This window comes from Mesocricetus auratus, unplaced genomic scaffold (genome assembly GCF_017639785.1).
Source record: "Mesocricetus auratus isolate SY011 unplaced genomic scaffold, BCM_Maur_2.0 Super-Scaffold_100007, whole genome shotgun sequence".
In the NCBI taxonomy this organism is placed as follows: domain Eukaryota; kingdom Metazoa; phylum Chordata; class Mammalia; order Rodentia; family Cricetidae; genus Mesocricetus; species Mesocricetus auratus.
The window spans coordinates 22,574,169-22,592,509 of record NW_024429191.1 but is presented as its reverse complement, the minus strand read 5'-3'; the positions used below and the strand labels follow the sequence as shown (position 1 = coordinate 22,592,509).

The following is an 18,341-nucleotide window of genomic DNA, read 5'->3' as shown; positions in this document are numbered from 1 at the left end:
TTAACGTTTGCTTTCGCCATGCCAGACAAACTGTGGATAGGCTGGATACAAAGGTTTCTTGAAAAGTGACCAAATGGGTGAAGGCAAGTAAGCTTGGTCACCCCCTTTTGATGATTTTTTTAGTTAGGGTTTCTATTGCTGCCATGAAACACTATGATCATAAAGCAAGTTAGGGAGGAAAGAGTTTATTTGGCTTACATTTAAAATCATAGTCCATCATTGGAGGAAGTCAGAACAGGAACTTGAGCAGGACTGGAACCTGGAAGCAGGAGCTGATGCAGAGGGCATGAAGGGAAGCTGCTTACTGGCTTGCTCCTCATGGCTTGCTCAGATTACTTTCTTATACAACCCAGGACACCCAGCCCAGGGATGGCACTACTTGCCATGGGCTGGGCCCTCCCTTACTGATCCGTAATTTAGAAAATTACTTACAGATGTATCTCATGGAGGCATGTCCTAATCTGAGACTCAGGTGACTCTAGCTTGTGTCAAGTTGACACACAAAACTGGACAGTACAGTGATGTATAGAAATCATTTGTAAGAATTTGGGAGTGAGTCCAAGCTGTCCTTCAAAACACACAGACAAGATATTCATTTTCATTGAAAATGAGTTTCTTATTCTATATTAGGATTGTAGTAAGGATTCAGGGGTTTTATCCAAATAGTTATTTGTCTTCAGTTACTTGTTGAAGGGTAAATAAATGAAAGTGTTATGTGTATCATGTTTTTAAGAAGAAAGCCCGCCCAGTTCTTAGTTATCTCTACCATACAGTACTGAAAGCTAAGCTAAGGGAACAGAGTAATTTCTGAGACATTTTAGAGGTGGAGAAAGCACCCGTGAAATAGCTGCTGAGTGTTCAGGGTTCTATTAAGTATAAACAGTAACACATATTGTTCACAGACAACTTACTGCACCTGGTACTTTTAAGAGCTCTGTCATTTCATTTTTGTAACTAGTTTAAGACTAAGGTAAATTTGTTACTCAAGTTTACAACTAAGAATGTGCATAGCTATTGCTTAATAGGCATCACATAAGAACTCAAGCTGATGTCTGCAAGACAATGGGTTCCAAACTTCTTAAGTGCTTCTCACAAAATTATTACAGTATAAGCCACAGACGCAGACTTTCATGCACAATAAAACCACACATAGATCTTTTGACTTTTATTTATATCTCTTAGCTCAAGAATTACACACTAGCCAACATTATTATATATTTACATGCGGAAACTGGCTGCAATAAGTTGAAATTCATGAAAATAATTCTTATGTGCTATTCATTGATAATCTTCTTTTGAATTTTTACTACTGCATGTATCCCAGAGATTTTAGAAGTCCTGTTTTTAAAAAGACGTGAAAACGGATGCAATGTATCCTGCTAGTGCTTTGCATTTTCTAGCTGTTGGGGAGTGAGCATGATGTGTGTGTTCAAAGTTCAGAAAGGCTACAAGGTCATTGTAAGGCTGATAATCACTACATTGTGAAGAAACTAGAACAATACTTCTTAGAAAAGGACAGTTCAGAACTATGTAGGAACAATTCCATAACAGAACTATTTAAACACCCATGCAAAGAAAAATTGTAAGTGGCACGGAATTTAAATTATAGACAACTTTGTTTGAGTGAACTGTGTTTAAAATAAATGTGGTTGGACTCTTAGTCATAGAACCAAAATATAAACAGAGAAAGAATACAAGCTGGTGGAAACATTGACTTGATTCAAACGGTGTGATGACAGAGGTGTGCCATCAGATGTGAGGTGGAGTGACAGGGAATGGCATTTTGCTTTCAAACTCAAAGTAAACTTTTGTTTTTCACCATTTTGGATGTTTATCACAAAAAGTACTTCTTAAATCAAATTAGAAATTAATGTCAAAATCTTGCACACATCCAGAGAAATTTTCTCATTGTATTTCCAAAAGGTACAGATTTTTTTCCAACTTAAAAATAACAAACACACAAACAAACAATAATTTGCTTAGGGCAGCATCTGAATTTACCCTCTATTGACTCCTTACTGTGTTTTAAAACCAACTTCCTACTGCATTTGGAAAAAATATTTATACTTTGGTGTAAAGCAGTGTCTTATTTCCCATTTCCTATTTTTCTTTCCTTTTGAAAAATAATTCTGGAGTCTTTGGTTGAAAGGAATAATACTATCTAAAGACATGATGCTACTGTATATTAAAAAAAGAAAAACCTCTTCTAGCATGCATTGTATGTAACAAATTTCTGGAGCTGGTATGAATAAATGGTGTTGTTATCTGCAGTACTGCTACAGACCTCTAGTTTGGGGGAAAAACTATAATATTCAAACTTTGGCTTCTTATACTCTGGCTTAGAAAAACCATTAATTAACCGTAACCACTTCTCCTTTTTTCCAGTTGCCATATCTAAAGCATTTCTTGGTTGTTAATATGACAACAAAACAATGCTACATTTCCCACTGAGAGTGAGAAAATAGGAGCAAAAAGAAGGCAGTGGAAGACAGTGAGTATGTGTGTGTGTGTGTGTTTATGTGTGTGTGTTTATGTGTGTATGTGTGTGTACTCATACCTTCATGTGAGAGACAGCAATGGAAATCCTTCTGTATGGGATTCCCAAATCATTTATGCAAAAGGGTGTTTAAATTACTCTGTTGGGGCCACTCCAGTAAACATACTTAGTAAAAAATAAATAGATAAAATTAAGACAAAAACCCTAAACAATTATCTGCATCTATTGACTATTAATTTACAGCATCTTTAATTATGTACATATTGTAACACTTCGATGTAAGCCATGAACAGAATTAGTACATTGCCTTACCATAAAATACAAATTAGAAGTTAAAAATATTTAAGAAATCTTTTTAAATATTTACACAAGCTCAGTGAAAGTTATGGTTGCTTACACAACAGACTCTGTACACTTAGCAAATGGCATGATTGCTACAGTTTTAATTTTCCCTAACCAACATGGTGAGGGTTAGTCTTCTTTTTTCTTTTTTTCCCAAGAGGATTTTTTTCCATTTTCTTATTTTTTTGTCTTAAATCACTGATGAAAAATGTTATCTGTGTCCTTAGAAAGACAGCAAATGGACATTTGACAAGCAATGCAGAAACTAGTTAATATCTGCTATTCTGAGGTACAGTACAATTGTAGAGTCAACCTGTGCAATGTTCTTAGGAACTGTAGGCATTGATTGCTGGGAGAGATGTTCAGTACCCTGTATTACTTATTTCAGGATGGTGACTGTTGGTTGCCAAATTAAAAAAAAAACATACTAATATACAGGCTCAATGAAGGAAACAGCTCATTAGCTTATTCCTTTTGTTTCTGACATATGAATGCATATATATGCATTTGTGTTTAAACGGATCTCTATATACACATATACACATGTAGATATGCTATAAGACCTGTTTATGTTGATGTTTTCAGTTTTTGAACATGAAATTAGCCAGAAGACTTAAACATAGTGACCTACAGGAAATGGAAGTGGTCATAGTTGCCAGTTTTAAGCAGGTCCTGCTTAAAATAACCTTGACTCATTTCTTCACTAGATTTTTCCACTGCAATTTGTGATTTCTTGTGCTTTTGTAAGCCGACAGATCATTTCTGTTTGTGGTGCTAATGCTAGAATGTAGAGTCTTTCGTTTTGAGAAAAAATCATTATTATTATTATCGTTGTTATTATTTTACTTAGCACTGCTCTTGTTGAAATGAAGAGACAGCAGGACTAGGTGGCACTGCTTGAGTCCTATCCTCTGTTGGTAAATTGCAGTAGAAATAATTGTAACATTCTATGCAAACACATGGGTATGTTGCATGAGATTTCAGTTCAGAGTGCATTTCATACCTACAAGCAGTCATGTACAATATATATATATATATACAGATTGAGATCAGAGATTTATTTAGAGTCTGCATTTGAGAGTCAGAATTTGCCTAATAATTTCTCAGAGATGAGAAAACACCTTAATTGCTGGCTATCTGGTTACTGTATAATCAAAGGAAGAAAACTATACATATGTATAAACTGATTGGACTACCATTTTAAGATTGCCAAAACACACATTTGTGGTCCTTTAGTTTAATTACTGGGTAACAAACTAATTGGTTTTCCCAGATTCTCAGACCTAGCACCCTTTCTTGCATTCTAATTCAACTAAGTATGTAGCTTGAAAATAAATTCTACATGGATCTCTATTCCTGGACAGGATGAGTCAGAGTTTTCTTCGTATGTGGTTATTGAATGCCAACATATGGTTTCACTCTAGGACACTGGTTCCAAGGTTCCATTTTCTCTCTGCATTAGTTATGTGCAGAAATGTGTTTCCTGGTCATATGCATACCAGTCCCACACTGTGAGGCTGCTTTCCCCTGTTTCTATCTAAATAGTTTGCTTGACTTTCCTGGACATCTAAGATACTTTTATAATCTCAAATGACAATATCAAGGATTTTTTATGGCTTTTATGGAAATTGCAAATGGGAGCCTAGACACAGGCTCAGAATTATTGTTAGAAAAATCGTTTCAGAATGGCATGTCACAGGTGTGCCCCTGAGTTTATCATTATGTTTCTTTCATGTTATTTTATATTCGAACTTCACCCCTTGGTGACAAGGGATAGGCACTTTTATTACTGTGATTCCCAGAAATGATTGTGTAGGAGAAAGCATGGAGAAACTTGAAGAATCTTTACTCTGAGATCATGCAGAGATTCTTCTTCAGATCTGTGGTCCTGTAACTCAGGAGGGTTCCAGTACTTAATCAAAACACAGGAAACTTCACAACACCAATGGAAACCAAACCAAACTGAACCAAATCAAACCAGACTAAACCAAAACATTCTACCACCCCAACTTTGTGAAAATTTAGAAAACGAATGATAAAATGTTTTTCCTTTTTTTTGCTTCTAATAGTTGGAATGGAAGAATAACACTTAATACCCCAAGTTTCTGAATCATGGGCAGAAAACTGAATCTTTATCTGCAGAAGACTAGCCTTAATTTTTATGCACTTACTGGGGACCACACTATGAAGTCAGAATTTCTTTGATGTTTTTAAAAATAGAAATAGCAGCCATCCTCTGAGGGAAAGGTCAATCAGAGCCAAATTTATAGAAAACTTAGAAATTCAGTATTTTCTGAGGGCAAGAACCAAATATGAGACCCCCTATTGACAAAAAAAATTATATATGCCTATTCTCTTTTCTGTCCAGTATATGAATGTGTTTTCCCAATATGGAAAGATGTGGGATGGCATAATTGCAAAGGTAGATTGCAATATATACAATGTAAGCACCCTTTAAATTACCAAATCCAAATTAGACACAGATTTCATTTGTGCAAACACATGCCTTAGAAAACACAAAGGTGGACTTCGTAGCACATAAGAAAACCCAGCTTGTGCAGTCTGCAATGCCTCGTGGTCTCTGTCTCCTAAGTACAAAAAAGAGAATTTTGAAAGCAAGAAAAGATGAAGATGAGGATTAGTCATTTAGAGCAAAGAACCAACTCTCTTTTTGAAATACTGTATTCGATTCAGAAATAAACTGAAAGGGAGATGATGTAGGGGCAGCTGACACTGACAAAAAAAACCGACCAGCTTCTCTGTGCTCTGTGTTTCACTATTGAAATGATTCTCAACCTGACCTAACAGGACACTTTTTCTCTTCACTTTTCTATCTGATGGCTACCTTTTTATGAGATAAATTATTTAAAAATATCTTCCTTACATATGCTAAGTTTATGCCTATGAGGTTGGCCAACCAATCCCCCTCATTCTACTCTTTGCTGCTCAACACTATGTGCAGAACAGGTGCCATGTGACACTGACAAGGGTTGCACTTGCTTGGTTTGCTTTCTCTTAACTACAGCCATTACTGGATTTTTTAAAACCCTGCTCCATGCTGTTAACTCATATTTTAACCACCTAGGAAATAGCTTTTTGGCAAAGCATACATGTTGGGTGTGCACAGTCTGCTCCCAAGTTTTCCTCTGTCCCAGTGTTAAATTGAAAGACATCACAGCTGGTTCTTTGCAAGCAATCAAACAGAGCAGATACACCGGTTACCTGAGTCTCTGCTTTGAAGCTTTGCTCTACCTCCCTACATTGATTGTGCTCAAAGCACATATGAGTCTATTAGACCCTTGAGAATCACCTCTCCATGACACCCTTATCATCTGGCACAGACCTCACTGACTGTATTGAAATAGCATGCTTCCATTATTGCAAAGAGTGTTTCATAAGCACAGTGCTGTCCCAACAGTGTGCCAGTCTTAGGAACAATGGTGGAGAGCAAAATAACCATGTCTCAGAGAACTGACTACCAATGCTACTGAGCTTTCTAACATCTTCTAGAATCTAGATAATAACCCTTTGGGTAGGCTGAGAATACTACACTGATAAAGTGGCATAATTCATTCTCAATCTTTCCAGCATGTGTATAAATCACTTTCATTGTAACTGGAAAACCACAAGGACCTTAGTGTATTCATTACTTAGTAGAAGCAACCCAAATGGTATGAAATGGACCACAGGATAGGCCAGCAACTAAGGTATTTTTAAGATCACTTTTGTCCTGGATTGATGTGTTTTCCAAGTCCTACGTCAGGCTGTACAACTGTTTGAGGAGTAATCTAGTCCTTGCTTCCCACGGGAGGCTGTAATTTAGTTCACGTAATAAAGCCAATAGACAATGTTGAAGAAAGAAAACACCACTGGAAAGAAAATGCGGGACCACCGATCAATGGCATTCACATCAGTCAAGTCAGGGATGGTGATCTTCAGTTGAGAGGCACGTCTCCTCAGGCGACTCTTCTTTTGGGCCACATGTCGCTCCAGAGCATTACGACCAAAACTATGCCTAGGCAACCCGGCTTTCCGATACTGGATGCTGGAGGCATCATATGCAAGCATTGTGCTCCTGGGGTCTCCAAGTCCCATTACTGCTTCTGATGTAGCCATCTCATTTTTTATCTCAAGAGTGCTGAGTAAGATGTTCTCATGGGGGTCCATCTGCAAGGAGAAAGAATCCGAAAAGGTATATTTGAAACCATAAGCCTTTGCTGATGCTTGCGCTACAAGGAACTATTGTAGGTATTTAAAGAAATATCTATCACAGTGACAAAGAGAGATAGTTTTGCTATTGCAATAATTGACTTTCAACTGCAGCTCTGCATCTATGAGCTGTTTGAGTTTCAGATTTCCCATTTATTAGATGGTATAGATTCAACCCCACAGGATTCCTGTAATGTAATTTTATAACAGATTAGCTAGCACCAATTTCATAATTTCTACTTACCTCATGCAGAGAAATAGAAGGCAAGTGGCATCCCTTTACATAATTTATAAAACTGATATAAACAGATGCAGAATCAACTTTATAATATAGGGTATAATGGTAGGGAATTAGCTGTACAATTATACTCATATATTTATGTAATATATATTTACTGAGTATATTTAATTTTAGCATCAAAGTACACCAAATGTCATTAGCCTTTTTCTTCCTTTCTGGTAGTGTTGGGGAATTACACCTGAAACCTACATAGTATAGGTAAGTGTTCTACTATTGAGTTATATACACATCACCATTTTTTAAATTATGAAATAAGAAAAAGGTAAATTCAATTTTCTGTGCATCAAGAAGTAGAACACTTTTATATGTTCTACAAGAATCCAACATGTACAATTTCTTTGAGGCATTTACTACACAAATTGGGCTTTCTACTTAATTTCATTGACCATCGCTGTAATACAAAGCAGACTTGATGGGTCACTAAGTACAGTTGTTGCATTGGCCCACTTAGAAAAAAGTATTTTTAAAAGAAAATTGTTTTGGGGTGAACAAGATTTTTGTAACCTAAACATTTTCCCTGGGTTCAGTTCCAAGCACACACATGGAGGCCTATAGGCATTTGTAATCTAGTCCCAGGGCATCCAATGTGTTCTCCTGGCTTCCATGGGCATTGCATACATGTATTACATCTATATAACATTCAGGCAGAAGACTTGTACACATAAAATAAAACAAAATTCATTAAAAATATGAAGCTATTATATTATAGTGTTAACTAAATTGCAATGCTAGATATAAAGTTTAATAAAAGAAATAAATAAATAAAATAAGGAAAGTGTGGCTAATGAAAGGCACTGATGACATACAGAGACCAAAGATGTAACCAATTAGTTACATGATGTATTGGTGGGAACATGGATGTTACTCAAAGCAAAATATTACAAATACTACATATTAGTAATTGGTTTTTTTGTATGTAATTTGAAGGTCCTATGCTGTAATTTCAAAGCAAAGATCTTTTGAGAGATAGGTGCTATAAAATATAAAATATACAGGAGTATAAGAATTGGCCAATTTAATCTCTACTCCCTTAGCAGATATTCTTAGTACGTACAAATAAAAGTATAATAAAAGAGTACTGGCACGGCAGACTTTGGGATCATTTGGTTCTCTTTGTCTAAAGAAGGGCCGTTGAAGTGCTTTTGCTGTGTTCCATTCTCTTTAGCAACTGTTTCACTAAATGCTTACAAGCTTCCTTCTACAAAGGCAGTCTTTCCCCTGTTTACAGGTAAGGGTGTTCACCAAACTTCCCAACCCTAAAACACATGGTCAATAAGCAGAACTACAACTCAAAGCTTGCTCTGCTAAGAAATCAAAGTTGCACAGGGGAGGATCGGCCTTTCTCCACTCCCTGTTGCTCCAACACAGTATCTACTTTCTGTTATTTTTTTTCTACTGTCCATTAACCCATATAGCAAATAACCTTTAGCATGTAAATTTTCTTCAATGATTTTCAGAGCATTCCTCATCCCAACACCAGGATGTTTGCTTTATTATAGTGTGTTACTGTAATAAGAGAGATTACAAAACAACCCTAGATTTGACTGTTAACTTTGTAAAACAATAGGAACAAACATAATAAAAGCACTTGTAGCAAATAACCCAATTAAAAATGGGATACATATCTAAATAGAGAATTCTCAATAGAGGAGTCTAAAATGGCTGAAAGACACTTAAGAGAGTGTTGAAATCTTTAGCCATCAGAGAAATGCAAATCAAAACAACTCTGAGATGCTATCTTATTCCTGTCAGAATAGCTAAAATCAAACACATCAACGATAGTTTATGCTAGAGAGGATGTGGAGAAAGGGGAATACTCCTTCACTGTTGGTGGGAGTGCCAACTCATATAGCCACTTTGGAAATCAGTATGGAGGTTCCTAAGGAAAATGGGAATCAGTTTACCACAAGATCCAGCAATTCCACTCGTAGGTATATATCCAAATGATGCACATTCATGCAACAAGGATATCTGTTCAACTAATGTTCATAGCAGCATTATTTGTAATAGCCAGAACTAGGAAGCAACCTAGATGCCCCTCATCTGAAGAATGGATAGAGAAAATGTGGTACATTTACACAATGGAGTACTACTCAGAGGAAAGAAACAATGGAATCTTGCAGGCAAATGGATGGCACTAGAAGAAACCATTCTAAATGAGGTAACCCAGTAACCAAAAGACAAACATGGTATGTACTCACTCATTTATGGATTTTAGACATGAATCAGGGGATTGCTAGCCTATAATCCTACCGTCAGAGAGTCTGGGAAACATGGAGGACCCTAAGAGAGATATGCATGGTACCCTGGAGAAGGGGAATGGGATAGGATCTCCTGAGTTAATTGGGAATGTGGGGGAGGGGAGAGGAGAGGGAACTGGAATTGACATGTGAAGCAAGCTTTAAATAAAAAATATTCTTCAAAAAAAGCATTGGTAGCTATGAAAAGTAAACTTTTCTAAGTTTTAAAAAATTATCTTTGGACAATTTGTTTTACTTCAATGAGTTTCTGTCTTACTATGTATGGAATTCAAGAGTTGAAGTAAATGATCACTAGAAACTTATTATTTATTTATTTTTCACTTAAAAATTCAAGAGATATTTTCTGTGTGATTAGCAGAGTGAGTATTATTGACTGATACAGTAATGAGAAAGGCAACAGTGGTGTAGAGTCCTTAAGGCAAGGGCCATCTCCCAAAGCATCACAGGATGCAAGTCAAACTGTATTTTTCCATTTGTTATTTTTGACATTTGAAAGTTACACATCCCTTTATCTGTATGGAGAACTGGGATAAGATTTGGGGAAATTGAAATGAAATATGTACAAAGGTACACTCTAAATCACTATGTAAGCTTATTGTTTTGTATGACAATTGTAGTGAAATACATACAAGTTCAGTAACATGGAAAATAACAAGAATAAATAACTGTGCTGAAAGGGAAGGTTGGTGTGTTGACTTGTACATAGTACCTATATGACACACAGGAAGCACTCCAAAATAAAAAACTGCTATCATAAAAGTAAAATTACCATTTACTACATGATTAAATCTGATATTTTAGAACAGACTCAGATGATGATCTTTCTCCAGGTAAAGCCTGGAGATCTTATGGGAAATCTTGCCAGACTGAAGCAAGAGTTAGTGGTGGAGATGGGTGACACATATGGAATACCTATTCTGATGAATCATGAACTTCTACTCTTTGATAGTGGTCCCTCATTAGAATACTTTTTTTTTCAGGACTGGGTTTCTCTGTGTGGTCCTGCCTCTGCTGAAACTCACTCTGTAGACCAGGGTCCCCGAAAACTCAGGGATCTGCCTGTCTCTTCCTCCTGATTGCTGGGATTAAAGGTACACACCTGCATCAAGAATATTTAATCTTAAAATATGATTGTTCTTCTAGACTCAATTACCTGGGCAATAATAGGAATTAATAAATTTATCTAAAACAACATTTTTCCAGAAAATTCTTACCCATGGCCATGAAAATATGAAGTATGGAAGAATAAGAAATAGCCATCTTCATTTAAAATGTAACTCTCAAATAACAGACAAGAAGGAGACTCAGGCCAGTTGTAGTGAACTGCTTAGAGTAAAACCGAGAGGCATTGCTCTGATTTTCCCAGCCACTCCTTTGAAGAACCATTTTTCTTCTTCATTTGTTCCTGCTTTCTACAAAGGTTTTTATATGTATCAATTATATTCACTTCCCTCTAAAAATTCATTAAAATCCTCACTGAAAAGCACTCCTCAGTGCCCATGTGTTACATTTTTTGGGATCATGAGATGGAGAATGCCCTTCGGGTCTGCATGGGGGCTCAGTCAGCACCTAGAACCCATTCTCTATTCTGTCGTAAGGCAGGATGTTGTACATTGTACTGTTTCTGACTTTATTGGGACAATCCAAGCTGGTCCAGGTGCCACTTTTGAGACTAAGTCTCAACCTTCTCTGATTCCAGTTTTATTATGTGTCAACTAGGGAAAAAGAGCAACACCAGCCTTCTGGGATTGTTTGAGAGGATTGAACCTCTCTTTGTTAATAGCAAGCATCCTCCAAACCATAGCTAAGTTCGTTACTGAAAACCCAATACAGCTGAGTCCTCTACAGTCCCTTATTCTCTGCATGCCCTCATTGTAAATGAAACATCTATAGCATGTTGACCCCCAAACCCCTGCTCAGACTGAGGAAGAGTGAGCAGAGGCAGAGGATGCCTGCAGTGAAACAGCCTTTGCCAGTCATGATATGGCTGTTGCTCAAAAGAAATCATAGCACCTGTGACTGCATGCACAAGAGCTCTACAAGATCATACCAGCCAAAACCCAGCATGGATAAGAGAGGGGAGGAGCTCATCAAGTTCCATCTCTAGTTGAGGAACTATTGAATATTGATAGCTGCTGACAAGAAAGAGTTTTCTTCAGGAATGTGGCCCATGAAAGGCTATCTGAGCTCCAGTACATGATCCCATATCCATACAGATTCAGACAACACTAATTGGAATTAGCAGGTTTTAAAAATAGACCATATTAAATAGAAAAAAAAACAAGGAACTGAGTGGAGGAGGGAATGGGAGTAGATTTGATCACAATTCACCTATATACGTGCACAAAATTTTGAAACAGTAAAAATCTTGATAGATACTCAGAGAATGGATAGGTTTGATATGCTGCTGCTACTTAAAATTGCCACAGAAGCTAAAACTTCAAAGTAAGGTTCAAAATTCTGGTTTCTTTAAAGTTCTGAGAGCAATACTTAGCACCTAGTAAATGTTGCATATTTAATTATAAAACATGATTTTATTAAATATAATAATTCTATACTGAGTTACATTTGGAACTATTCATTTCTTGGGTGACTGACAGATGTTACTACATAATCATATATGCCCATTCATTTTAATCTACCTAGAATTACCTGGAAGAAAAGTCTCATGAAAGATTTTTTTGGAACAAATTTGCCTATGAACATGTCTGTGGGGTATTGTCTTGATCATTATAGGAAGACCCAGCACCATCCTAATAGTGTTAAGAGAGGAGAAAGTAACTGGGCATGGCTATGCATGCCTTTAATCCCAGCACTCAAGACCAAGAGGTAGGCAGATGTCTGTGAGTTTGAGGCCAGCCTGGTCTACAGAGAAAGTTCCATGATAGCTAGAGCTACACAGAGAAACCCTGTCTTAAAGAACTAAAAACAAAAACGACAGAGGGGGAAGGAGGGAGGGAAAGAAGGAGGGAAGAAGAGAAGGAAGCAAGTTGAGAACAAGCAAGCAAACAAGAAAGCAAGGAGCCATGCATGCCTATAACTCTCTGCTCTTGACTGTGGATATGACATAATGCTGCTTGAGTTCCTGCCTTGACTTCTCTCAAATTATAAACTGTAATTTTGAATTGTAAGCTGAGATAATGCCTTTCTTCCAGAACTTTCCTTGCCTCAGGATATTTCATCACAACAACAGGAATGAAATCACATTTACAGAACCAGTATCATCCTCCTAATGACAAGTAAAATAGGATCTAGGGCCAAGGCCAAAGAAAGACATTGTCAGTGGTACAATGACAGAGAGTAGGGTCAGATGACCTGGTTATTTCTTTCTTCCTGATATATCAGCTTCACTGAAATGCTTATTACTGTAAATTATACTTATTTTGTTCACATTTGTCATTCTACCAGGCAATACTTCTTGAGGGCACAAACAAAGAGGTTTTTGCTTTATATCTTTTAGCATCCTGCATTGCTCTTGGCAAAAAGCAGATGCTCAATTAAGAGCAGCTGAATGAAATTAATGTTGTGATAACTATGGAACCTAATTCACTTCTTTGTGAGCCATCAGTAAGTTGAATTCAATTATTTCACATCATCCTGTGGATCAGAACATCACAGGAGAACCTCTGAAATTTCCTTTTGATCTAAGATATCTTTCTCTAGGTGCACCAGTCTCTTTCTAAAACAAAAAATCTATACTCCCGTGGTGCTCAGTTTCACTTCCAGGACAGATTCTTCAATCTCACAGAGAGAGGAGCACTTGGCAACTACAACTTGAAGTTAGGATTAAGCACTGTATATACAGACCCCTTAGAGTTATCCCAGAAGTCACACCGAGCTGGCTCTAAGCCCACAGTTGGAAAATAGTGAAGAGGTAGCTGAGCAGGAATTAGTTGTAGCTCTGTTCCACTTTTCCCTGCTGAAGTATTAACACCAGTCTATGTCAGAATGGCAGTCATCTGGAGGCTTGCACAAGTCTCCATAGGAAGGATTGGATAAGAGTGCTTGCAATTAAATGTGTTACTACTAAACGTAAGAGCTGGGGTTGACTCATGCTAACCATAACACCTTCAAGTGAAAAGAGAAGGCATCTGTGTTCTGGCTGCCTATCATGTCCAGTTTACTTATTCTAATTTCTGTCTGGGAATGCACCAGTTTGTGTGTCCCTGGAACAAGTGTTCTTGAGTACACGGTATCCTGATATTGTGGTAGGCCCACTAATGGACATATGACCTTTTAGAGCCAGTGGGCAGGTTTTGAGTCTTCAGATGGATAGAACAAGATAAATACACGAAACCAATGCCAGTGGATTTACACCTACAGATGGCTCTGAATCTGTAGATTCTGTTGAGATATTTGAAGTATAAGAGGGATTCTTTGCTTTCAAAGCAGATAGCACAGACAAGGAAGGAGTTTATGATCAGATATCACCATTTCTTTGTATGGTAACATACCAAATGCTAGGATGACCTTCTGAGAATCTTGGCATCAGGTATGTCATCATTCTTCATCTTTCCCTTTCTTCCTCTATCTGCTGTTTTTCCTTTACTTCCTACCTACTTCCTTCTCTCCCTCTCTGCCTCTCTCATCTTTTCTTCCATTCTATATCACTGTTTCCTTAAGTAAGCATGAGTTGGGTTTTATGTTAACCGAGACTCATGGATACTAAAGATATGATTCATCTCATGTAATGGTCTCAGAAAATCCATAGTACAGAGCAGGAAAGGAATTAGAGACATGTTTATGTCATAAGAGTTCCTCATAATTCAAACTGAAAATGATGTAATCCAGTAGAGGAATATAATCTTTGCATGCAAAACAGTGTGGAGTTCTAGTATTTGGACTGGAGTCAAAAGAGCACAGGACCTGCAGGATTTGAAGGCCTGTATGTTAAACTGGCCGTGCTGTGTTCGTTTTGTATATCTTGTTCTTTCTCACTCAAAGGATGCAAACCATGTAAGTAGCCAACACACTGGGTCATGGCTGGACATAACAGATGAGACTAACAGGCTTTTGCATATATTTTAAATGGCAAAGGAATAAACTTTAGGCACATTGACTCTGTGTTTATTTTAATTGTCTATTGTTTGTATAGGGGCAAAATTAACAATAAATATTCTCTTAAAAAAAGAAAAATCACTTTTCCATGTGGATTTTAAATTCAATAATGATTGTCTTTTGTTTTGTGGAGAAGTCGGTTGTTATAAAATGGCGTTTTCTATGAAGATTTCTGGAAAAGGTTGCTAAGGTACTTTAGAATAGGCATTGCTATTCCCATATGATATGGTAGGGAACATAAGACCAGGGAAAATCAAGAGAGTTACTTAAAGTTTATCATTCATAAGTCATTGAAGAATATAGTATAGCTGGGCTGAGGATTTAAATGCACTATGTCAATGCTGCTTTCATCCTGTCCTAAATCTACCACAGATGCCTGACTCAGGCTTTACAGAAGGTGAGAGGCTGTGCATTTGTTCCCAAGTTCAAGTGGGCCTCACAAACCCCTGAAGGCCTTGTAAAAACAGATCTTTGGCTTATACTCTTAGGATGCCTGAATCAGCAAATTTGGAATGCATTTGAATAATCTGCATTTCTAATAAGTTCCCAGGTGACACCGGGCTTCTGATCTAGGGTCTATACTTAGAACACTGGACAACAGCTGAAGGACACAAAGGGACTTCAAATAAAGAAGCAGCAGGGCTCAGAGAAAATGTTGGCAAGGAAAGGTTCTAGCCAGAGCTGTGGAGAAGCTTTTACAGAAAACATGTGCAGCTTCCATTTATGCAAAGTTTCTAAGAAATAGGCACCATGTCACAAGTTTTGTGTGATTATCACTTAGCTCTGAAACTTGACAGAAACTCTGTGAAAAGGAGATCATCAAAATCCCTATCTTAAATATGAGAAGCTAAGAAGAATGGCTAGAGATATGCTTAGGTGTGTGCTTAGTGTGTGAGATTAACTGGTGTGTAATCTCATCCAAGAGCTTCTCCTAGTTACTCAACCAAAAGTCCTGTGTTTTGTCACAGAATGCCTTCTCTGCATTATATACTTAGGTGACAATTTTTGGAAATGTCTAAGATACTGCCACTGTCATGTGGATTTGGCTAATTTTAAAATAAATCTCATATGATTTGGGCCTAGGCCTTCCCCCATATAACTAGGCCTGGAGAATATCCCTCTGTGGGGAATGGGCTCACAAATTCCATTTCTGCACTATGAAAAATACCGGTTCCATTGTCAAAGGTCCCATAGACTGCCCAGGCCTCCTAACTGATACCACATTCAGAACGCTTGGTTCGGTCCAATGCTGGTTCTCCAGTTTTACAACTGGGGTCCATGTGCTCTCACTTGGTAAGGTCAGCTGTTTCTGTGGATTTCTCCAGCATGGGGGAGTGTCCTCAAATGATATGATAGACTTTGATGGTTCCCCATGGAGGGCCTCACCTTTCCTGGAGAGTAGAAGGGTGTGGGATGGAGGGGACAGTGTGGGGCATGGGAGGGTGGGAGAGAGAGGAAACTGGGATTGATATGTAAACTAAGATTGTTTCTAAATTTAAAAAAAACTCTTCTTTTTCCACTCTAAACTTTCCTGATTGACTCTGTTCACCAGAGCAGTGAAAAGACAGGAAACACTACTCATCTAATCACCCTTATACTGATGACATGAATAAGATATACTTTTCTTTTAACTAATGATAAGAGCCCTGTGACAATTTCCATTGCCCTGGAAAACATACTAAATCATTGGTATGAACTCATTCTCACTTGGTATTTCTACTTATTCTAATAGCCACAGACATTTGTTGATAGCAGTTTTAAGAAGATGGAATGAAGCAAGAACAAAAAGAAAAGGAGGAAGAGAGAGATGGATGAGTAAACCTGCATACTTGCAGATGAGGTGCCATTGCACGAATCCTTGTGGCTGGATTTACATTGTACTCTTATTCCTGGCTCAGGTTCTTATTCACCTGGCCTTTTATAAAGGCATTCTTGGTTTGGAGAGGTTTAATGAAATCACCATTTATCAGTCAAATCTGTGGTTTCCAATTCAGTACCACTCCCTACACATTAAGATGCACCTGGAGTTGCATTTATCTATCAAGAACCAAGTGCTGCATTTTGAAAGGCAGACAATACTCCTGCAATGATCCTCTGAGAATGAAGACAGCTTGCATATCATTGATTTGGCAGTCCTCCTGGCTACAGAGCCTCCTCTACTGACAGGTCTTACCTTACATATCGACCCAGGGAACACTGGCACTGACACCAGCAAATTAACCCAGGACACTTGGAATACAGTCTTGTTTTGCCTTCTTATTGTCACTATGCCAACACTTTTCAGAGAAAGGAAACTGGTCTGTCTAAAGAACTCTATTTTGCTGTTTTGAAAAAATAATACATTAAACTGAAGAGTGTGTGTTAGTTTTAAAAAAATAATTGGTTAGCCCAATTTTGGCTTCATATTCACTGCTTCTTTGCCTTTATCCTTTCCATGGTTGACATATGATCTGCAGGGACATCCTGTGTCTCAGGTCATATACAGAAAGACAAACCACATTTTTCCCTGACTGAAAAGGAGAAATAGGACTATTTTAAAATTTAGTTCACCACTGACATTGTCCATCAAGTAAGAAATTGGAAATAAAATAAAAACAAGTTCTAACTGTGCGGTTTCCCATTACTGTGACTACTATGAGTAGGAGATCTTGTTTTATCTTTCATGAAATGGCACTGTGGCCTGTGAGATCTGAAATGCTAAGGCAATGAGCTGTTAAGCACCTTGGATATCTGAATCACTCACTCTTTGGGACCTCCTCTCAAAAAACCAAACATGCTGTACGTATTCTGTGAAGTGAATGAATGCTCAACCAAACACAATAGGTGAAGGAGACTCTAGGAGTGCAAGCAAAGGCCAACACTGTTGACTCCTCAAGCCAGTGAATGAAAGTGAGGGGAAAAACAGCAATCAAAGTTGGGTTTAGAGTTAGGGACTGTTATGAAGGACAACGCTTCAGAATATCCAGGAGCTTTTGTTTCACTGTTTTTATATACATCCACTCTTCATTCTTTCTTCTTCCCTCCTTTGCATTCTTTCCTCTTTCTCAGCCTACCTTTTCCTTTATTTCTTTTTTTTAAAGTTAATTGACACAATTACTGTGAAAACTGCACATGAGTTTTTACAAACCACAGGTGGGCTAGGGTTTAATATTTCTTTCCCTGAGCTTTCCAAACCAGTGTGTCTTCAAGACAGAAAAAAAATGAGAATGTTTATGTGTTGGCAGTTATGGATCCCTAATACTGTCTAAACATTGCCAAAATAATGTGCTTAAACAAAATAACCAAAGAAAAAACCCGCAGTGTGCTAAATTGAATCTCTAGAAGGTTCATTTAAGCCAGGCTGTGGAGAGCTTTGACATGGACACAGCCAGGAGCTGAGAGATAAATACTACATTTGTGAACTCAACAGCACTCTGTGTCACATATGACCATGAACAATTTTAACAGAAACCAAGATGAATATAAGATCTGATCTTCTTTCTTTTTATTAAGTTGGCCAGCACTACCATCATTCTAGAGCCACCCTTTGTATGAGAAATTAATTCATTATTACTTCAGGCATAATCACAGGCTAAAACCTTTTCTCATCTTTATAAGTAATCAGTAGAGAATGTACTGTACCAATTACTTTTGGTATAGAGTAAAAAAGTTGTATGAAGTAGATTTCAGCATC

General features: G+C 37.5%; 1 protein-coding gene across 1 annotated transcript in view; it reads right to left on the bottom strand.

The window, feature by feature from the left end:
• Positions 1–1,152: 1,152 nt before the first annotated feature.
• Gabrb2 (gamma-aminobutyric acid type A receptor subunit beta2) overlaps positions 1,153–18,341 on the bottom strand; it is a 221,053-nt gene continuing 203,864 nt past the window's right edge. The window contains exon 10 of the mRNA XM_005071932.4: positions 1,153–7,006. Coding sequence (XP_005071989.1) covers positions 6,659–7,006 — 348 coding nt within the window. The 3' untranslated portion in view covers positions 1,153–6,658. The remainder of the gene's footprint in view (positions 7,007–18,341) is intronic.